The 24,215-nt window shown below is 41.6% G+C and overlaps 1 protein-coding gene across 1 annotated transcript; it reads left to right on the top strand.

Moving 5' to 3' along the window:
• Window positions 1–1,295: 1,295 nt before the first annotated feature.
• On the top strand, window positions 1,296–20,293 carry LOC308288705 (uncharacterized protein; the record flags this gene model as incomplete). Its single annotated transcript, XM_080730175.1, has 11 exons — window positions 1,296–1,359; window positions 4,692–4,861; window positions 7,810–7,981; window positions 9,357–9,434; window positions 9,977–10,039; window positions 12,194–12,430; window positions 12,937–13,081; window positions 16,458–16,595; window positions 18,048–18,273; window positions 19,017–19,443; window positions 20,201–20,293. Exons 2-11 carry the CDS (start codon window positions 4,752–4,754, stop codon window positions 20,291–20,293), a joined length of 1,689 nt encoding a protein of 562 aa, XP_080586301.1. The 5' UTR covers window positions 1,296–1,359; window positions 4,692–4,751.
• Window positions 20,294–24,215: the final 3,922 nt, after the last annotated feature.

The raw sequence follows: 24,215 nt of genomic DNA, 5'->3' as shown, positions 1-24,215 counted from the left end.
TGTTGAAGTATGTTGTAAACTACGGTGCATCATGTGAGCTACATTTTCCTTAATAATTCTTAAACTGTAGGTATGTAGGCTACTTGAATATTCTGACTATAATAATAAAACTATACACTTTATCATAAATATATTCTTTATCATAAATATATTCTTTATCAAAATAATGAAATGGCCAGCAGAGAATGCTGTTGTTCTAAAAAAGAAAAGAAAAAAAGAAAAGAAAAAGAAAGAGCTCTGCATAGCAATGTTTTACAACGTCAGATTGTACAGCTCGTCTGGTGGTCCATTTATTCCTCCATGTACCTATATCCCTATTTCCCTTTAACTCTATGCAGCCGAATGTGTCTGTCGGAGTGTCGGGACTGTAGTTACTTTATTTTGCCACGAGATGGTGCAATTTAACATCTAACCACAGAGGATGCAAAAGCTTGTGTGTCTGGCTAACCTCGCATCACTGTGTTTGGCTAGCTACGCCGTTTACGTTGTCAACGAACCAGCATATCAAACAAACGTAAAGTAGCCTAAGGTTTTGATTGATTGATTGAGGTATTTATTAGAAGTTTTGCATAGAAAGGGTACAGTTTCATGACTACAGTGGGCCTACAGTTCACAACTTAACTGATATACAACGGTCAACTAAAAGGTAAGGCAGAGTTTATTTCCGTTGAGATCCTTCTGTCTCTTTAGCTTATATAACATTGAATGACAGACGGATAGAACACAGTACTACTAGTACTATGCAGTAGATATCTTCAGCAAAAAGGATGTCTTGGTTACTTTTCACCTCTGATTAAAAAAGAAGAAGAAGGAAGTGTTTCTCTCTCCCTCTCCACGTCTCCATTTCCTCAAGTCTAATAGCGGGTTTAATTTCGGTTGAAACCCGTTAGGTTGGAACTAGAAACTTTTATCTCTCCACTGTCTCCAGTGGTCCATAACTTCTAAACGCTATGGAGTATGGACCTAAAGGAAGAAGCTTTCTAGCTAGAAACTAGTCAGAAAACGTTCTACCCAACAGCAACGATTTACTAAAAGGTAGAATGCTCCATATAGGCTATGGACTGAATATAGGCCTACAATCTGTCTGGCAGTCAGAGGAATGATAGGCTATAATGTGGTCAAGACTCAAACAACACGAATCAAGACACAAAAGTAAACCATAGGAATGTTAGCTTGGCAGTGGCACTGGGGCAGAACAGGGGGGAGGGAAAGGAAGAAAGTAAAGCGGACCCTCCGCCCTGTCTTTGTGCAGCGCGCGACAGCGCGTGTTTGTGTTGTTTTCTTCTGAAGCAGCCCACAGGAAGCATGGACCTTGGTATAAACAGAACATAACGGGATTCTCAACTTCTCGAGAAGAAGGTACCGTATGCTATTAATCAGAAAAAAAAATCACGTTTCTTTTAGCAAAATTGTGCAGGCCTACACGCCACATCTGCTAAATGGAAATGATAGTCCTATAGCCTAGCTACTACTGTCCATGGTGGTGTAAAGTAACTAAGTATATTTACTTAAGTACTGTACTTATAAGTACACTTTTGAGTTATTTGTACTTTACTTGAGTATTTTCAATTTCCAATACTTTTACTTCTACTCCACTTCATCTTGGATCCAAATAGTGTAGCCTACTTCTACATTTCAGCATTGATACTTTTACTCAAGTAGCCTAAGAAAGGTAGCCTACTTGTCCACGAAAAAAGAAAAAAAGAACTAGCCTACACTTACTATTGTCCAATGTCCATGTGGGGAGATGCTAGCCAAATTGCAACACTACATTCTTTTAAATCTGACAGATAAAAAAAAAATCTTGTGTTGCAATTTGCGGCAATTAAGGGACATGCATGCTGGACGCAAACGTTCGTCGTACGCAATTATTCCTATCGTAGGAGACGGTGGGGGAAGGAGCGCTTCTTTTGCGTTCACCAGAGTCGGCTACTCGCCATCGTCAGGGTAGAGGTTATAGGTTTACCGTTTAGGCATAGTTTTACTAAGGTTAGGGTTAGGGTTAGAGTTAGGCATAGTTTTACTGGGGTTTGGGTTAGTGTTAGGCATAGTTTTACTGAGGTTTGGGTTAGGTTTAGGCATAGAGTTTAACGTTCACACCCGTGCGGCCGGGTCCAAATGACCACAGCCGAGCGCTCCAAGTGACCACAGCCGAGCGCTCCAGACCTCCGCTCCAGCCAATCACAAGCCGCACCTTCTAATTTATGCGACACCGTCTCCTACGGTTTTAAACCAATACATAAGCGCTACTTACTTAAATACTGCCTGGACATGCCAAAATGCTGCACAAATAGAGCCTTATATGATTAATCTCATTTGCAATTAGCAGTAGGCAGTAGGCTATTCTCATTATTCTCATTAGCCCTGCTCATAGTGCCGCGTATCAACTGACGTGAATTAATAGCAGATGAGTGGACTGTGGTGGCTGTGGAGCAGTTGCACATTGTTGTGCAAATGCTCTCACAAATCTGGTAAAAGTAGCAATACTGCAATGTAGACAACTAGAACGCGGTCGCTCATTTCTAGTGTTCGCACGCTGCGCTTGCTCACAACTGGTCCAAGCGTGCAGCTTGTTCCGTCCAGACGTCTTCCTTATGTAGGCCTACTGCCATCATATCGAGTAGGCCTATGATAGAATAGCCTATATACTATTAGGCCTATTTGTGTGTGTGTGTGTGTGTGTGTGTGTGTGTGTGTGTGTGTGTGTGTGTGTGTGTGTGTGTGTGTGTGTGTGTGTGTGTGTGTGTGTGTGTGTGTGTGTGTGTGTGTGTGTGTGTGTGTGTGCGTGCGCGCGCAGACATGTGTCCCAGTTGTGAGTGTGTGTGTGTGTGTGTGTGTGTGTGTGTGTGTGTGTGTGTGTGTCCAGCATAGAATATAGCCTGTATACTACTGTGTGTGTGTGTGTGTGTGTGTGTGTGTGTGTGTGTGTGTGTGTGTGTGTGTGTGTGTGTGTGTGTGTGTGTGTGTGTTGTCTGAAGCTGACCTGAATGACCCCTTAGAGTGGCAGTGCTGCTGACCTGAATTACTTTACACCACTGTTGTTTACACTCAAAACACCATATTAGATGTCCTGCCAGGACAGACACCTTATCAGTTTTAAAATACAGCCCTACACATGACATGTCACACATGTGTAGAGTTCAAAACTGATAAGGAATTCTGAAAGGATGTTAACATGTTATGTAAATTATATGCCAAATGGTGTTGTAGGGGCGACCACCATAGCTGAGTTTTAGTGAGCCTGCCTGGACAGCTAGAGCTCCTGGTTGTCCCTGGTATGATTCCAGGCCAGGCCAGCAATGTGTTGTGATGTGTGTCCCTGAGCAAGACTCTTAACCCCCGAGGGCCAGCTCCTCCAAGCGAATTGCTGCTCACTGCACCTAGTTGTAATAAGAACCTTTTCATAGATTTCATATAGTTTCATCGTTTGACAGCACAATCATCAGTGTATTTTGGATTCATGTAAATTTGTGTTTTCAGATGTTTAACCACTTGAACCGTCAATACTTAATAAACTTGACCTTTCACTCTGTACCCTCTACACCAAACCTCTTTGCTGAAAATAGCCAATCTACAAGCTCCCAACGCCTCGCAGAGGTAATTGCAGAGGACGAATATCACGAACATATTTATATCTAGCCTTAGATCAAGACTATCGTATATGTATTTCATAGAGTCTGACTTTTACTTTCGTATCTACGATAATCTTAGATACACCAGTAAAGTCTGAACGCTCAGAGCAGCCCCTTTGTTCTATGTTGGACCATACCAGACCCACTCCCGAGTGACTTTATGACCCCAACAGTTCCATTTTACTATACAGAGCTAGGCAAGGCAGTGCTCTGCTTGGAATGAGCCTTCATTGGTCAATTCAGGGCACTGGTTTCCAACACTTTTGTTCAAGATTGTAACTGCTTTATTTAATTAATATCGTCTCTCTCTCTCTCTCTCTCTCTCTCTCTCTCTTATTGTGTCTGTATCTCAATTGTACTCAAGTTGAAATAATAACAATAGTTATGATGATGGTCCGCGGCCACATAAATATAATTTTTTTGTTGTTTTTAGTTTTTTTCCCCAGAAAACTGTTAGTATTTGGAATAAATGTCTAACAGCTTATATCAGTGGTTCTCAAACTTTGTTCATGTCAAGGACCCTCAAAATGATACGTATGTGGCAGCGGACCCCCATCTCAAAATATTTTGTTCCAGGGACCCCCAGAAGCAAAGATTTGAGTTAAAAATGTTCACTTTAGATTTAGGTCTTGGAATATCTATTCTGCATCTAGCTTAGGGGCACAGACTCATTGGCAAATGCTAGGTCGCTGTCCTCCTAGTCTGTCTGCTTGTCAAAGATAATGACATTAGGACCTCACCTCACCCAGCTCTGGGTGAGGCCTCAGGAGTATGAATTAGTTATTTGTTCATTATAGTTTAGTGCTTATAACTGACTATGCGTTTGAACCCCTTTGCAAAGGCTCACAATGAAACATTTGAAAGACGACCTTCTCATCGATCAATTAACCTAGTTCAGGTCTTCTTCAGCCACAAGCCTGGAACAGACCTGAGTAGTTTGCCAAAGTCGACTTGGACTAGTACCTCTCTGCAGAGCGATTCTACAGATGTTATCCTGTCTTAGTGTCTTTACTTTCTACTCTCTCTCACTCTCTCCTTCTCACTCTCTTTTTCTCTCAGACAACCCAGCTGGACTTCTGCTTTTCTTTGGATTATACTTGATATTCTCTCTGTTAAAGAATGACGAGTGAACCGAGTCCTTGTCCCGCCCTGCCGCCAGGCTGGAAGAGGGAAACGGTCATCCGGAAGTCTGGAGCCAGCGCTGGACACTGTGATGTGTACTATTACAGGTATACTGCACACATACACACTGTGATGTGTACTATTACAGGTATAGTGCACACATACACACTGTGATGTGTACTATTACAGGTATAGTGCACACATACACACTGTGATGTGTTTTGATTGATTGATTGAAGACTTTATTAGAAGTTTGCATAGGAAAAGGTACAGTTTCATGACGGTACAGTTCACTGGTACAAGGTCTACTAAAAGGAGATCCATGAAAAGACTAAGCTTATTTCCACAGGAAACCATTTAAGTATCTCATATAACATTGAATGACAGACGAATAGAACACAGTACTATGCAGTAGATATGTAAAGAAAAGAAAAATGAGAGAACAAAAAAAAAGAGTCTAAAACAGTAAGTAAGTATATACAAAGAAGGGGGAGGGTAGGGTTGGGCTAGGTTCGTTTTTTTACCAGTTGCGAACGGCTGCTGCCTGTAAGTGGTTCTTCAGGGCAATTTTAAAGGATGCTAGTGATCCACACTCCTTTATGGCCTTCGGTAAGGCTTTCCACATTTTGGTGGTGTAGCAGAAAAAAGAGTTTGACCCTTTGTTGGTTTTGACTCTGGGTTGAAAGTGATCTGTGGCGCTGCCTCTGGTGTTGTAATTATGGACATCCTTAATGTTTATAAAGTATTTTGACAGGTACTTGGGTATCATGGTGGTGTAGTGTATCTTGTATACCAGGCCCATTGCAAGTTGCTGTACTCTGTCATCTACTCTGAGTCACCCCACTCTTAACTGGTGAGTAGCGGTGAGGTGAGTCTGATAGGGAAGGTTAAGCAGGACCCTAATTATTTTATTTTGGGCTGTTTGGAGTTTTGTTTTCATGGCTTGTGGGGCGTCACAATACCATACGTGGACTCCGTAGTCAAAGAGGGGCTGGATTATTGCACCCGCTATGGTCTTCAGTGTGTTGAAATTGACCATTGGGGCGATCCTCTGTAGGAAACGTTCGTTGGTTGATTTTATTTATTACTTTAGAAGTCATCTTTTCACTGGAAAGATTAGCTTCAAGGATACATCCTAAGTAGGAGATTTCGTTTTTTCGTGTTATGACCTTGTCACCCACTTTGATTGTGAAGTTATCGACCTTTTTGAGGTTATGATTTGATCCAAAGAGGATGGACTCAGTTTTTCCCAGGTGAATTGATAATTTGTTGTCATTAAGCCATGTGCAGATCTTACTTAGTTCAGAGTTAAGTGTCTTTTCAACCTGCAAGTGGTCCTTGCCCGAGACTATTACAGGTATACTGCACACATACACACTGTGATGTGTACTATTACGGGGCTGTTAAGTATCACATCATTTTGTAGGCAGAGGAGAATTTCTGCCCCCAGTTTCCATGAATCTTTTTACTATTTGTACTATTTACACATTTTTCTTCTCTTTGTTGTTGAAAGGAAAGTGTTAGAATGATACTTTAGTCGTTACTTTTGTCTCGGATCTGTTGAAATAGCGAGGGACAGAAAATGCTCTGGGGGCAGAGTTCTCCGAGTCCTATGCCTACAAAATGATGTCACGGGTTAAAAGCCCCTATGTGTACTATTACAGGTATACTGCACACATACACACTGTGATGTGTACTATTACAGGTATACTGGACACTGATGTGTACTATTACGGGTATACATACACACTGTTAGAGCACTGCACAAGCCTAAGCTGTGCCCATGGAATTCAGGCCCAGCCTGGCCCCCGATTGGTGCTCCTATTTACAGCCTGAGCCTGAAGCCAGACACCCTTTTATGTATATACACAATGGTCTGTTCTACTGTGGTACGCTAGCCTAGTTCCAGACCCTGAATCGCTAGCCACACCCCTTTAATTTTTTTGTTTCGGCGATTCAGGTCTAGAATCGCTCTCAATGAGGAGGCCTGCCTCGGTTGAAAATCCAAACGGGCGAATCAGCGTCGTGAATCAGCGTCTTGTGATCAGCGTGGGTGGGGGTTTCCCAGAACTCATGTGTGTTTCCAAGTACACCAGCGCCGCCGCCGTACCATACCGCACATCGTGTCGCGGTAAAATGCGGTAAATTGCGGTAAAATGCGATCGTATCGATCTCGCTATGAAACACCAGTAGCAGGCATGTTATGTTGTGTTTGATTACTAGTTCGTAGTGCTCCTATTCTGACTGTTTCTTTGGTTAGCAGGTAGCACTAGCAAGCAACAGGTTAGCCACTAGCCAGCCAGGCACACATAACAACACTATGTCATGTGTTGGTCGGTGAACCAATCGCTGAACAGTGCCTCATTTTGGCAACGCCCATCCCTGCAAAAGCTGTGGGCGGAACTGACTTCAGACTGAATAATGAAGTGAAACGAAATGTCAATTCAGGCTGAGTGTCAGGCTAGTGGTACGCAATATACGTAGTGTGACTTGCAGAACACTGTCGTGGCAAAGCATAGCCATCCAAAACCGCCCAAGAAGGCGTATCTGATACGCAGGAGAAGGAGCTGGGGCAGCAAGAGTGTGAACTTCGATAGCCAAGCCCTAGTCTGAGGTGAAGTCGTATTACTCTGGTGTGTGCCGGCCATTCTAATGTGGCTATTGTCTTTCTTGAGGTGTTAATTAATGGCCGCTGACGAAGAAATTCACATATTATAGGATTTCCCTCGAAAAACGTTACATAATGAAGGGACGGAGTAAGACACAAGGAAGCTTGGGCTCTTTGTGTTGTTCCTGGGCTGATTATCATTTAGGGCTTTAGAGATCAGAGATTCTCTGGCAGAGATTTGCGTTCAACTGAGTGCAGCTATAAAATGTATCGTTAATTGCTTTATTAGCTTATTAGTATGTTGATTTATTGATTAATATTGTTACATTTATTTATGTATTTATTTGTTCATTAATATATTGACACATTTGTTTATTTACTGTAATGTTGAATCTGTTGATACATTTGTTTATTCATTGATTTGTTTTTGTCTGTTTGTCCATTCAGTCCATCGGGGAGGAAGTGCAGAAGCAAGCAAGAAATGTTGCGTTACCTTGACAACGACGTGGACCTGGCAGACTTTAACTACAGCTCGGGACACATGGTTGCCAGGCAGTCCAACAAAGTCAAGCAGTGTCAACAGAAGCGAGCTGCCGCCATGGCAAAGCTCATCGCAAAGGTGGCTAGCATGTAACATTAGTTAATGAGTTTCAGTTAGACATTTCAGTTTAGGATTAATCATTTATTGCAAGCGTGTAGCTCCTTTATGCGTTGGTTGATCGCCCCCCGCCCCCCCCCCCCCCCCCCCCCCCCCCCAGAGTCCCAGACTAGCGCAATGATCGCTTCAGCACACACACACTCGCACACATTTTGGTACACACATATGAACACGGTCATGGAACGAAAACACCACGCTCACTGGGGCGCTTCTTGCCTCTGTGAAAACAATTATAAACAGATCATATATTGCCATTTAGCTATTTTGATGCAATTAGGCTACAGAGCGCATTTGTGTATGATGTCTATTGTGCTAGATTGTTTTAGGGTTCGTTAGGCTCTGATATTTGCTACAGAGTATATTTTGCATCAGACAGAGCGCATTTTGTCCCAATTGATCTGAAATCGCATCACCATAAGCATATGAACACACCTGACATAACTGTGAAGCCCGTTTGTCACTTTCACAAATCGTATGCTGTATATTAGCATTTTTATGGTGTATCTACTATCTATTCTGCATCTAGCATGAGGCACATCTATTCTGCATCTAGCTTGAGGCAAAATGTTTAACCAGCTCTGTGTGTGTGTGTGTGTGTGTGTGTGTGTGTGTGTGTGTGTGTGTGTGTGTGTGTGTGTGTGTGTGTGTGTGTGTGTGTGTGTGTGTGTGTGTGTGTGTGTGTGTGTGTGTGTGTGTGTGCAGGCGGGTGGGCGGGCGGGCTGGGGGGGGGACAGTATCTCTGTAGCCATTAAACGAAACGGGTTTCTTACATTGATGCTCCTACATCATGCAAGCACCAGTTAAAGTTACTTTCCATCCCTCATATACTGTGTGCACAGTGCACATCCCATAACCCACACACTGCACATCATTTTGGAGCTCATATCTTTGAACGGGTAAGGTCTAGTTTCTATCTAATTTTGAAGAAAATAGAATTGAATTGTGTGTGTGTGTCGTGTGAGAAACAGGGAGACAGGGGAGCGGGGGGCGATCTAGCTCAACCAAGGCGTAAAGGAGCTACACGCTTATTGCAATGCTATTGTAATTCAGTTTGGAGGTGTGACTTTACTCCTCTGAAACAACAGATTATCAGCGCCAGATAAAAACAATACCTTTCTTATGTATTACTCCTACAGATTTTGTCCAAACATCACGGAAATCGATACACATTCTCTCTATAGTCATGTGATCTACATGGATCTGTCAGATGTTTCACATCCCATCCTAATTGACGAATTCCGAACATTGCTGGCCCACAATAACCTACCTGACCTGGCGGACACCTGTGCTCTGAGGAGATCTTTTTCTATTTTATAATAAATCTTTGTGTGAATAGGTCCCGGAGAGACGCAAATCTTCTCTTTTGGCTCTCAAGCTGAAAAAGGCACGAGGAATTTGGAGGCCGGTCTATGAGGTCAGTCATCTACTGCAGGGGTTACCAAACCTTTTCAGCTATGACCCAAATGATCATTTTGGTGTATCCCTACTCAAACAGACGAAAATACGTCATGAATTAAGTTTGAAAATAGGAGATCTACAAGCTCACAACGCCATGCAGCTTGTATTTGTCATTATTCAATTTAATTTAGATGATTGATTTAAAACTTAAAGTGCATAATTATAATACATGCTCATAGCAAGTGTTCACTGTAAAAGTATATTTTTTAAATGAAATGTGCCGTATAAATACATTGTGTTATGCTGGAGTCGTTTGAGGGATATGCATGGCAATTCATGTTTTTATGTTTACAACTAAGGATGTCCAGATCGGTGATCGGGTATCGGATCGAATCTGGGTGAAAAATATCAGATCGGAATTGGGAGAAAAAGATCTGTATTTTCTTTTTAAAAAAAAGAAAAGAAAAAGATCAGAAGCAAAAAAATATATATTTACAACATTCCTGGTTGGAAAGGACATTATCAAATTGTTATATCTGTGTATTTTGTTTGTTTTAGTGCCGCAAGACTACTTCAACATCTGACACCGGTGCAGCTCCTGCCAACAAGAAACATAAAAGGGTAAGGACTAATTGATTATGTCACATTGTCATAGCACACATTATGTGGCCTTCAAAAATGCACTGTAGCCCCTCCTAGAGGAGCTTGCTTGTAACTGGACCTGTAATTAGTGTCAAGCCCTTTCAGTTGTGTTAGCTCAATTGAGTCCAGCACACCTGCACTTCTGATTCGTTTGGTAGCGTGTCTTCTGTCATGTACACAGCTCCTCTGCCCTTTTCCTCCTCTGTGTGTACTTTGGAGAGCCTTTGCTTGTAAGTTTTAAGTTCAACTGTTGCATTCTCTATTTTGAGCGATTGTGCATTTAAATAATGTCTATTTCATGTCACTTTAAGTTAAAAACATTTCATGGTGCCGAGGTTAGCAAACTTGCTTCTTGTCTACTCATAATACACAGGTACATGGAGGTTATGTTCTAAGTAATTCATATTCTCAGAATACTGTATGTGCTTAGAGAACTGTATGTGCTTAGAGATTGTTTGTAAGCTATGTTTATTCATTTATGATGCTTGTAAGAATGTTTTGTGACCAAGACGTAATATTGTAAGTCCCGGATTTCCCCCAAACAATTTCGCCCTCCCATTGAAACCATTGTAGAGCCGAAATGTTTAAAATACATGGGGCTAGATAGCAGGGGGTCCGCGGGGGATCCCCGGAGCTCCAGGGGGTCCCCGGGTGGTCGGACCCCGACTCCAGAGGCCCCTCGGTCGGCCGCGAGAGGAGCGGCGCCGGCCCCTCGCCTCTGGAGATGAAGAATTACTATTAATAATAATAATAATAGTAATAATAATATAATACAAGTCGCTTATAATAAGCGGACATGGCAACAACTGGGTCCTGCTGGTGGACGTGACGTCATGACATCAATCAACTGTGGGACACATCCACTCATGGACCCCGGCTGCAGCTGGACGCTTCTCAGCCTTTTCAGTTGTGTTAGCTCAATTGATTCCAGCACACCTGCAGTTCTGATTCGTTTGGCAGTGTCTTCTGTCATGTACACAGCTCCTCTGCCCTTTTCCTCCTCTGTGTGTACTTTGGAGAGCCTTTGCTTGTAAGTTTTTAAGTTAAACTGTTGCATTCTCTATTTTGAGCGATTGTGCATTTAAATAATGTCTATTTCATGTCACTTTAAGTTAAAAACATTTCATGGTGCAGAGGTTAGCAAACTTGCTTCTTGTCTACTCATAATATACATGGAGGTTATGTTCTAAGTAATTCATATTCTCAGAATACTGTATGTGCTTAGAGATTGTTTGTAAGCTATGTTTATTCATTTATGATGCTTGTAAGAATGTTTTGTGACCAAGACGTAATATTGTTTATTTCAGTTTTACAAAAAAATAATTGATGGATGATGATGAGAAGAGGACAGTAAAATGTGGAATGTTACACCTGTGTTCTGCTGATGATGATTGTGTTAGCTATCTGTATCGGAGATATAATACACATCTTTGATAAGAATAACACAAAGCCCGGAGGGATTATTTCCATTGTGTTCCAATGTATTCAAGGATAGAGGACAGAATACAGCAACTTGCAATGGGCCTGGTTTTCCAAATACCCAAGGGACCAATGCCCATGTACCTGTCAAACTACTTCAAAAAACGGAAACTCGGCGGGCATGGCACCAGAGGGAGCCCCGCTTATCTCATTCATTCCCCTCAGATTTGGAACAAACACAGGGATGAATTAATTCTACTATTATGCCCACTGAACACACAGAAAATCAAAACTTACAATCTCACTGTAATTAAGATATTTGATCGAAAACCTCACAAAACCGTTGTGAACTTAAAAATTGACAATTTTTGCTATTTTTGAAATGGGGCTTAAAGGGTTAATTCATAATGTATTTCTTTACACATGTAATTATTTTGGTCATGACCTGAAAAATGTGTGTTTTGCCCATGCCCTGTTAGTGAATGAGGCCCATGATTCACCTCATATGTGGAAGTTTAACTTTGGATTCACTATGGTAGAATTTAAATCAACATTCTGACTTTTAATAAAAACAAATGCTGTTTCCGCCTTCATAATTATGTATGAAAAGGTTAAGGTGCAGTTCCTGGTGGAAAGTAAATGGATAAGAATTCAGATTAACACATTCTTGGCATTAAAATCTAATGTTTGTGGGGCTGTTCGTTTACTTTCCAGACCTTCACTGTGATGGAGCAACGGAGAGAACACAGTGCCAAGCAGGTCTGCCAGTTGGAGGAGTTGGAGAAGAGTACGGACTCTCAAAAAGACTTCATGGCTGCTTTAAACAACAGTTACCCAGAGAGTGTGCACTGTGAAAAAGACTTCATGGCTGCTTTAAACAAGAGTTACCCAGAGATGGTGGACTCTCATAAAGACATCTTGGTTGTTTTAAACAAGATGTACACAGAGCAGGTAAAGATTCTGCCTCTATCTTCCTCATTCCTCCTGCCGTTGGTTTCATTTCTGTATTGCCCTTTCATATACACATGCAACATACAACATACATGACAGATCTATCCAGCAACATTGTTTCTTTATTTCACATTTATCCCCTTCTATTCTTTCAGTTCATCCCTCTTCTCTCTCCGAGCTCTTTCTCTCTCTCTCTCTGAGCTCTCCTGTGAGCTCATGTATTAAGACTTCTTATCTTATGTGTGTCTCTCCGTTTGCCTCAACAATTGCTGATTGATTGATGCAGAATTCCTTGATAGTGGGATGGTGAGTCTGAGATTATGAATTCACAAAAGGTGAACAAATATTCACACACAAAGATTCACAAAAATGTGGAAAAATATTCCGAAATGTGCCATTGATCAGTCCAGTGGTTTGTGAGATTATCACACACACACACAGACCTAGACGGCTCGCACGCACAGTAATTTGCTGTAAATCACCCTTGTCTGTTGTATACTGTATAGGAGCATCTCCACCCTGAGACCCAGAGTCAGCACCTGGGGAAGAAGCTTGGAGAGGATGAGACCATGAGTCAGCATCTGGGGAAACTTGGAGAGGATGCTGCGGAAATGATCCACAGTGACCTGACCACACCACAAGACCTGGACGGTATACTATGGACATACTCTGTATCTTCTCTGAAAATACTATGAGATAACCTGTCTCTACTCTGGCTATATAGAGCATAGCAGTGACGGCCATTTTATGGCTCCTTGGAGGCAAATCACAACCTCCGCTGCTGATTTCTCACATGGCCCTTTTCTAGCGCCACCATCAGGCAGAATTTAGCAAAACACATTTTTGGACACTGCTCCTACTGATTTTGGCCTAAAATCACGCAAAGCTGTACACAGTATCTCTAAAGTCATGTCCTCAACATGGATCTGTCCCATATTCCCTCCTGATTGGCTACGATTGCTTGTGGTTTTTCTACTTAAAAAAAAACAACATCCTTCCCGTTTTCCCCCAGCTCCCCTCTGCCCCTACCCCCCACCCATAAAAACGAAAAAGGAGAGAAAGGTAAAAGACAAAAGAAAAAGGAGAGAAAGAGAACAAGACAAAAGAAAGGAAAACAGAAAAAGAGAAAAGAGAGTTAAGAGATTAGAGAGAAGAAAGCATAGACTGTAAAAGAATATGGACAGTGGAAAGCCATTGGTTTCTATGCTGCGCAAATGAAGCTTTTTTGGCCGTTGTATGGGTGATGCCATCATTGTAGAAATCAACGTTCATTGGTAGAAATGGTACCATCTCGAATGCTATTGGCTGCCAACGGTCACGTGCAACCGCAGGGATACATGGGACATTGTCTTGAGCTTGCTGAAAATAATGCACACGAAGACGAATCATGACAAGCCTATGATCACAAGCCCCTCCTACAGCATACCCTGCTATAACATCAAATATAACATAAATTGGACAATATTTTCACAAAACTCATGTCATGGTGATTGAAACGAGACTTTAACTGTTCTGCTGCCCTTGACGACGCTCACCGTCATTGAAAGGGTTAATACCATGGCGCTGTTGACGGCGAGGACTGTCAATCTTACTGTATATACAGTAAAGGTATTATTACTTACTGTACGTCGCTCCGGTCCCGCCCGCATCGGTAATGTCCGCGATTTGTTTACAACGCACATCGGGCGTGCACGCGAAGTGAACGCCCTCCATAGTAAATCCATTGAGAGGCCCATAAAGAGACTTCATTTACTCAAAAGAGACATTCTTATACAAAGGATGGTCTCCACTCTCCATACTGTACACAAAAGCTGGGCGCAGCCATGTTTCTCTTCTGGGCTCACACTGTCATGTGACTAGATGACGTAATCGTTGCCGTCAAGTGATAATCCAAAAAAACAAAAACAACCCCCTTCCGGCCCTTCAAAATAATAGCGGCAGCCTATGGAGGAAACGGCGTGGCACTGAGGCACCAAGCAAACCTTCAGATTAAGAGGCAGTAGTTGTGTTAAACTAGCGACAGGAACCATAAAGTATTCATGACAATGTTTATTAAGGTAAGAGTTGGGTGGAAATGGATGGAATCCTATGGAGAACATGTTGCTTCTGGTGCCAGAACAGCGCAACTAGCAGGCAATCATAGGAACGTTCAGTTCCGTGTTGCTTCATTTTAAATCGTGACAACTACACCCCTGGAAGAGGGGAAGGAAAGTGTACGGGCTATTTTTACTATCTAGTGATAAAGGACCTCAATAAGACGATGAGACTTGGCGTAGAGTATAGCATGGAGTACAGTACACTCCTTTATTACAAAGACTTCAGCTAGGGATGTTCGCGATTATTCGGTTATTCGACTAAACGGGGCTGATCCCACTATTCGGTTTGTAAATAAAATTCGGTTATTCTATTAAATATATTTTTAATTATTGAGATATGAACATTATTCAACATTTGCATCTTGCACCCATATTAATGTCATTTATTTATAATAAAAGTTTGCTTTAAGTAAAATAAGCAACTTAAGAATTACCATGGGTGATTTGCGGAGCCTGACTGTCACACTGGTAAGTGGTCACGATGACCCAGAGCGGGTGCGCACTGAACGCTGGCAGCAGCATTCAGCGCTGTCTGTCTTTCTGCTGCTTAAACATGAGTAGGCCTACATTGAGTGATTGAGCAGCTGCAGCATCATTCATCATAATCACTGTTAAAACTTGCTACGATGTAAAGTTTGTCTGAGTGCTTTGATGGAGAAATCAAATCCAATAAAGGCGACTGGATGTGAATCACTCGTTACCTCGGCTCGAGTAGGCTATTGCCTGCTGCATCAGTGTGATCCGCTCATCTGAAGAATAATCCATTTTGAGGTGAGAACATGGAGAAAGTAGTCTCAATCATATGTTGGCTGCGAATGCCATAAATAATGGTTTAACATAACGTAGAGATGAACAGGTCGTTTCACCAGACGAGGCCAGTCAGTCCAGCTGTGGTGCGGTGCGCTGCGCTGTTAACTCTTTGAGTGCCACCTTTTCACCACTAGAGGGCGCCCAATGACCAGAGAATTCTACTTAGACAGTGCTGGTATATGCACAAAGCCCTGCAGCCATGACTTGCCTGAACACTTTCCTTTGTGCATGTACAGGAAGAGGATGAAGTTAGCTTGAAGTTAGCTATTGGCTACCAAGCATTTTAGAAGCCCTATTTTCGGCCATTTAGCCATGATTAAACCTTGCACACCTCATGCATGGGAGAAAAAACAGAGAAAATGAGCTCTAAAGATCCTGGATTGCATTGGAGTGGATGGTAAATATCGGCGGCGCGCCGCTCTCGCGGGCCGTGTAAACAGCTGACGGATTAAAAAAAAAAAAAAAAAAAAAAAAACTTTTTTTTTTTAAAGCCGAACTAGTTCGGGATCGGCACTCTGGTACCCGCAAATAAAGCCGAACTATTTCGGGATTGGCACTCAATGAGTTAATTGGTATTTGACCTACTTAGTGTTATGTCTCTCACTCACTGGTGATGTAATAAATTATTTTGGAGCAGATTCCAATAGTATAAACATTATTAAAAGGCTTTCATATACTCTTGATGTCTTTTTCAAATGAGGTTTAGCCTAATAGATTGAAATGTGCAAAATTTTGGCTATTTTCTGCGTGTTAATGTCAATAAATAAATTCATCAATTAATTTTCGGATATCCGAATATTCGGTTTCAAAATTGTCGTGTACACGTCAGTGAAATTAGTCGCTAGGAACATCCCTACTTTCAGCACGCAGCAAGCAATAGGAAATACAGTGTTCTCTCCCAGCGGCCTCTCCCTCTGACTACTCTCCCTCTTCTATTCTGCTCTTTCCTCCCTCTGCTCTCCTCTGACATATAGTTTTATAGCAGCTGGAAGAGAACACACAAGTACACGTCAAACAATATCATTGGTTGCCTTCCATGTTTTCGTCGACGCTCGTATCACGCCATATCATGCCAATTGACTCAGCAGCCAAAACATTAACATTACCTCTATTTCCTGTAGGGATTAAAGCATTGAAGGCCACTCGGGGAAGAAACAGTGAGCTGAACATCAAGAGACCGTTGAATGCCTTCATGTTGTGGGCCACCAACGAGCGGAGGAAGAAGACACAGAACTCAGCAATATTCAGCAAGATCCTGGGTGAGAGAGCCAACTTCCATTTGATGAATTTAGATCACGTAGAACAAATTGTACTGTAAATGGCTGTTTAGCAGTGACTTCTTAAACCCTGTATACTTTGTCCTATTATGACATTGGGGTCCACATTTCACTGTCTTTTTTGTTTAGTTATTTGGGGGGCTTTTTCTAAGCCTTTATTTGAGAGGTATACGGTATAGTACAAAGAAATGGGTCATGAGGGAAGTGTAGGGGAGTGACATGAAGCAAATAGGACGGCCGACCGTCCGGTAATAGAATCAGGGACTCGCTATCATCAGGCATTAAGAGCACAGGTTGTACACGCACTAAGTTCCACTAACCATTAAACTATATCGTGTCACCCCAGGGGGTTCACATATCTAATTCAGAGCATATTAAAAGTGCTTAGTTTAACAGAAAACTTTAACAAATAAAAGCTTATTTTTATTATTACAGTGCTATTTTCAACGAAGATATTTTGTTTAAAGAGATAAAAGTAGGGGGAATGGATAGATTCCTGGGGATCCCTGGTCCATGAATTATTCATACTAGCCCTTACCCGTTCAAAGATATGAGCTCCGAAATGATGTGCAGTGTGTGGATTATGGGATGTGCACTGTGCACACAGTATATGAGGGATGGAAAGTAACTTTAACTGGTGCTTGCATGCTAATATGTAGGAGCATCAATGTAAGAAATACCCGTTCCATTTAACGGCTACAGAGATACTGTGTACCGATCTGCATGATTTTGGACAACATCTGTAACAGGGCCAGAACCACCCCCCCCCCCCCCCCCCCGCCCGCCCGCCCGCCTGCCTGCCTGCCTGCCCGCCTGCACACACACACCCCCCCCCCCCCCCCCCCCCGTGTGTGTGTGTGTGTGTGTGTGTGTGGGTTTGTGTGTGATTGTGCATGGCCTGAACAACAGCGCCCCTCCCTTAACATGTGTGGTCACAAAAGGTACTGTAGGCTAAATAGATATAGATACACCATAAAAATGCAATTATACAGCATACGATTTGTGAAAGTGACAAACGGGCTTCACAGTTATGTCAGGTGTGTTCATATGCTGATGGTGATGCGATTTCAGATCAATTGCTCCAGCCACTGAGGAGAAACGCGGTTTCAGACAGACACTCAGACAGACAGACATTCGGAAAATTATATGTTAGATGTGGTTAAAGGGAGGGAGAAATGAGTATGCAATGTAGACATTATTTTACCGGAAGGAAGCGCGACCAGCAATCTGCGAAATACTTGTACATTAATACAAAACGAGATGACTAAACCACCGCAACACAGACCAAACCAACCTAAAGTAAAAGTTCTCCATTCTCCTCACCATGCTCTCTCACTGGTAGCCAGGCCATGAGTTCCATGATGACCAAACAGGAGAAACTAAACTAAATAGGAACTGAACTAAACTAAACCATTCCCTGTGTTTTCCTATCAGGGTCTCGCTGGAAATCCATGACAGACCAGGAGAAGCAGCCGTGGTTCGAGGAGCAGGTGAGAGTCAGGAAGGTCTTCATGGAGAAGTATCCTGACTACAAGTTCAAGGTCAAGAGGAAGAAGGGAACCGCAGTCACAGACAAGAAGCTGCACATGGGCAGATTAGGCACGCCCAAGCAGAGGACTCCCTCACAGCGCCAGAAGATGGGACAGTCCTTCAGTGCCGGGTAAGTGAGTAACGGCATGGGTTTCAAAGCTAGACAATAACGATGTGTACACAACCACATAGTGTAGACCAGTGGTTCCTAAGGTGTATTTTATTATTATTATTATTATTGCTGCCTGGTGAACAAACTTTGGAGAGGCTTCTGTGTTCACACTAGAGAACGCTCTCCCATAGCGAGTCACCGAGTGAGTGTTAGATATAAAACTTTAGAGAGTACTGTAACTTAAGAGTAATGATTTAACCACAATATAGTGCACAATACACTGCAAAGTGGTTCAATGCAGCTCATTGTAGCTCAGTAAGTGATAAATGGTGTGTGTGACCCTCGTTTATACATAAAGTATGTGTTGTCTACTTGGAAGACAGCAACTGCCTGTCAGCCTGACATGTAGATACAGCAAGGGAGGATATAGGTTACCATAGGAACAGACAGGAAATAACAGCCTTGTCTGAAACTAGCTCTAGCTATGCAAACAACCAGCATTTATATCATAACAATTTATATCATAACAATGTAACAGAGTAAAAAAGTCCAGGTGTGCCTGTTTTAGTGACAAAAACACATTATTATTAAAACTGCACAAAAGGTTATGATTAAAAAATATATTTATATAAATGTGTATTTTGCATTATTTGATTTGTATAATAAAACTATTAAAGACATTTTGTATTCTTAGTAGAAATAGCATATTTACAAGCTCAACTGACCTAAAATAAGTCTTATTGTATTTCTCTATCTCTCAGACGTGGTCCTTCAAGCTACCACAAAGTTAAAAGGAAGGCTAAGGAAGTACATATGGACAGCAACCACCTCCAAGTTGGAAATGCCTCTCAACATGATGCTGGGATGCATCCAAATAATCCTCCTCAATATATGCAAGTGAGGGCAGTGACCAATGAAGTGTCTGTCAGCCCAATTGGAGGAAATGACAATGAGATGCATGAAGATTCAGCCGCTAAGGTAAATGCATTGTCCTTAGTTCGAACAATGACATGGACACGTGACGAACTCAGGATGTGGATCGAACATCAAAGCAAAGCCCTAGTGCAATCGGAAGATTTCCCAGCGACTGACATTGTAACTGAATTAGTAAGCCTCTACTGGGGAGGTAGCATTGCAGAATTGAAGAATGAGCTCAGGGGATACAATGGCCAACATTTCTTCGCTGAGGTCTCTGAATTCTGCAGCAAACATATAACGTCTGACACTGTCATTCTCTCACACGTTCTTTGTTCCTGGGGTAAAATCAAAGACAGCTACCGCGTTCTTGACCATGATTATGTCCATACTGAGGCAGCATACACCTCATCATGGCTAAATATCAATGAACAGTTAGATGACATTGACAAAGAATTTGGCTTCCCTCCGTTTTTTAGGTGTGCACTTGAAAGGGACAAGCAGTCAACGGAATCGGATTATGAAACTTCTGAGAAGGAAGATGTTCTTATTCAAAACAGCTGTTCTGTTGAAACAACAACAGACTCCAGTGACCCATTTTCCTCTCTAAAGATCCATGTTTTGCCTCCAGATAAGGCCACAGCTTTCTTCAAACAAGAGTGCAGTTATCAAGCAAAAAGCAAAATGTCTGCTGTTCAGTCAGAAAAACTGTTCAGTGGCTCTGTGGTGAATGACTTATGTGAAATGGCCAATAATAGTAAGAGCAATAGCGATGCACCTGAGGACGAGATTAAGTCTGCTATGGCAGAGTATTGCAGAGAAACGATGGCTGAGCGATGCACTGATGTCAGAGAAATAATTTACCTTAAAAATTACGAAGAGATTCCTCACTTTGTTTCCAATGCAGATCCAAAAAGCATTTCCCCACCAAATACGTCATCTCTAGGCCACCCGTATAGGTCAAGCATTGCTGAAAAACTCTCCTTTAATAATAATATTGACACATCTGTCTTGACATCACATGTTGAAGATAGTTGTGGACGACCTGAGCAGAATCCCACTGACCGAGGAGACGTATCACTGGGAATGGAAGAGGGACAAACCCCTCCAGGGTTCCGTATAAGGAATGAGTCTTCTGGTAAAAAACTGGCCCCAGGTGATACACCAGATGAAGCTGGCTGTGAATTTGTTGACACAACTGTAAAACTGGCCTTATTTGGCTCTGATAGTGGAAAACGGGTGGTAAATGGTAAGGGTATAACTCGAGCAAATTGCAGTCAGGTATTCTTCCCTCCACAAATCCTCACTGTGATCGATACTCCTGTCATGTACCAGATATTTCGAGATCCCTTTCAATCTAGCCCCGCATTTGATAGTTTACCCAAACGGGGTAGGCCCAGGAGGCTCCACCCCACATTTGTAAAGTCGGGCTCATGGTGGTGCTATAACAGGCCACGTCACGTTTTCCCCTGTAACCCTTGAACTGTAGGTCTCACAATCAAAACTTCAGTAACTACTTCTGGGACCACGCAAGTCGGGCATAATGTATGTCAAGAACAATGCAAGTTGGGAATGCATTCCAAGACTGGTTATGCATTACCCATTGTACCTGTTGTCAGAGTACTCGCTGTTAGAGGAGCACCCAGTGCAGTACCCGTTAGACATTACAATCAATGGGTTATTGTAAATGTCCACTGGCCTAGTCGTGAACGATGAAAGTCTGGAACAATGCAAGTTGGGCATACATGTCCCACCCATGTGGGGGTACCCACTAACAATTGATACAGGGAGATCCATACAGGGATCGCTAATTTCATCATAAACTGCTGATGTGTTGATGACATACTGTACATGGGAAAAGATGGGATGCAGACAGACGGACAGATACACTTGTTTCATCCCTTGCCCTGAAAAGAATGGAGTTCTATTGTGCACTGCATGCTACCATTTTTATTTGATTTAGCGGCACAAACGTGACACAAAGCTTGGACAATCTGTGAAGCCAATGGATTGGGTTGGCCAGTCAGGGAAACTGGAATGCCTACCCCACATTATTAGTATTAATAAACAGAGAATGTGTGGGGTGTGTAATTATTATAATAGATACTCATTTCGTTTAAAGGACTTGTCAAAGTTTAATGACTGTATATTGTTATAGTTTTTCTGCAAGAACCCCCACCTAACCTTTGCTCATGACCAGCTAGATGCTTCTGGATGGTTTACCATTCTACTTTTACATTAGGAACTTAACCTTTTCACTTAATTAAAATTCAAAATGTATTAATGATTTCTACCTTGTGTTATACCAGTCAGACATCGCAATATTTTGGGTAGGCCACATCAGTTGTTTTGAACTGTATGTCAAATTGGGGACAATGCCAAAGGTATAATAATTACTCTTTTCAGCCTGAGGAAGCCGCTTGCATGTTCTAGTCCCATGTGTGCAATTCGTATTCAAGGAAAGAATGTTTCTTTCCATCTAATTATTATTTCAGAGGTCACAAACTCTTCTTACCATGCTAGTTTCATAACGGATCATTCATTTGGAATAGACTTTGAAAGGTTGCCATCAAAACTAAAACCTTTATCAAAGGACACCATTCTATTGAGTGTTGGACACAGGCCTAGTGTAGAATGGCCTTTTCCTCATCTTCGAACATATTAAATACATGTATTGTACCTATTACTGAATAATGCAAATGGTGACACTAGGTCGAAATGACAATTTGTTTTGGGGCGGGATACTGTGTGTGAGAACACCTGGTGTTTTCTTTTCTGCATAGTGCAGGTTAGTTGTATGTGTGTAATGTGTATGCTGTTGTTCCGTATTGATGGGGCTTCTTAATGTTATTTCTTGCCTTGTATTGCCCACAGCAGTACTTTCCTTACTCTTAAATGCCGTCTCTGGGCGACTGAAATTCCCTGTGGGATCAATAAAGGTATTTATCTATTCTAGATTGCACTAGGTGGTTTAATTTCACAGGGAGTAATAGTTTGTTGGAAGTAAAATTGTATGGTTCATTTGATGAGAACGGCTGAAAACACCAAGGGAGAGTATTACTACATTATCAATCTACATTATCATTACAGGTCAAACCGTTGATACGGTATCTATCTAAGTATATTAGACAAATTGCAACGTTAATTCGAGGTTTTCCCATGGCTGGTGTCTGTCTATTGATTGAACTCTACAAAGTATAACTCATTAGTTGCCTAGCTTGCCCCACAATTCAGCATTTCTGTACTGGCAAACCTATCTTCGACCTGTCTTCTTAGTCTCATATATTGAAATGATATGTCACCTTGAGAATTGATTGGTAAATAATCAAATGAAAGATAATGGTTGCTAATATAATAAATTAGCCTACTACAAGTGCACGTACACACATGCTCAAATTGATGCTATAATTTGTAGATCATGAGCCAGGAGGATGATCCTGGGACCTGCCTGGGTTGCGTGTAACACGTGACCTTTAAATCCCTGTGCTGCTATTGAAGTCTGCACTGTTCTGATTTTTTTCTTTTCTTTTTATGGTAGAGTCCTTACTGATGTTTTAAATGTTCTTCATTGTTATGTTTTTATTGTTTCTGCTTTATTGTAATGTGTATTTTTTCTGTTAAGCACTTGTGCTTCATTTTCTGCACTGTAAAGCACTGAGCTGCATTTCATGTCATGAAAGGTGCTATACAAATACAGTTTATTATTAGTGTAGCTCTGTGAGGCCCCAGTATTCCCCTTTTCTCTCCTTAGCGTTCTCACCTTGGTTTTGCAGACAAAGAACTCATTCTCTGTTCACTTTCTTGTAATAAGTTAAAGATAACGTTTGCACCGTGTGGTAACTGCCAAGGCCATTGGTATGAATCAGGTTGACAGAGCCTGTTTGATAAGGACCTGTCCCTCCCTTTCCCTGATGGGAGCTGCCTAAAACTCTGTGCTTTCATTGTATTCTCTTTATCTTAAAATTGATGTGTTGAGAGAAACATTGAAACATGCTGAAATCAAGGACGATAAGTAAAGAGGCAAAGAGGGAAAAGACTGACAGACATAGCTAAATGTTTTAGATAATGGCTTATACGAGTGCTGACTGCATGGAAGTGGGCTGATATGTGCTAATCTAAAGCCTGCTTGAGAATGTGTAGTGGAGGCATAAAGTAGAACACATTGGTATCACGCTATGCTTGTTGTTCATAGGCTTACTTGTTAACTGTCATGCAAATCATGGGTAATTTCTTGCTACTATTTTCTTGCTATATGCAATTATGCATGTCTGCAGACTATGTGGTTGCATAGGGAACACATAGCCACCAGGGGGCCACACGTGCATTCCCATCAATGCCATTCTCAGCAGGTGAACAGTAGATCTATTCTTGGAAGCAAATAAACTTGAAATAATTATAATCAACGATGATTAAGATTGATCAACATTTAGCTTATGCTTTCAGCAGTTATTCATGCACTTTTGCAATGATCACTATCCATTGCTATCCAACTTTGACCTTATCACTGGTTCTGTTCATGACAACTCTGCTGTTGACATTATAGGCTGTTATCTATAGGGTACTAGGGTGTAAAACTAGTTTTTATGTACAGTGTATAAAAATACTAAACATATGAAGGACAATGCTGCTCTTTTTTAGAGAGAGAGCTGTGTCACATACTGTTAGACAGGGCAAACCCTATAACAATTTGATAAAAGGGTGTACCAAACTTTTCTCAGTTGATCCTTGTGCAATTTTACCCTAGGATCCATTTGTGTAATATTACATTTTGGATTCTGCATAATTAATGATATAATAATTAGCATATTGGACTCAAATATGCAAATTATCTCATTAATTATGCACAATACAAAAATGTATAGCCCTATTGCAGAAATGGATTCTACAATTATACGTATAAGAAACAACTGAGAAATGTTTGGTACACCCTTTTATCAAATTGTTATAGGGTTTGCCCAGTCCATGTAGGCCCCACAGCATGACAGATGACGTTTTTTGTTGCAAGTTAACATTTTGATTAGTTATCACTTGTGTAAAGTTACTTT

The sequence above is a fragment of the Nannobrachium achirus genome (assembly GCF_963921795.1).
Source record: "Nannobrachium achirus genome assembly, chromosome: 7".
NCBI lineage: Eukaryota > Metazoa > Chordata > Actinopteri > Myctophiformes > Myctophidae > Nannobrachium > Nannobrachium achirus.
This window is presented reverse-complemented; position numbering and strand designations above follow the sequence as displayed.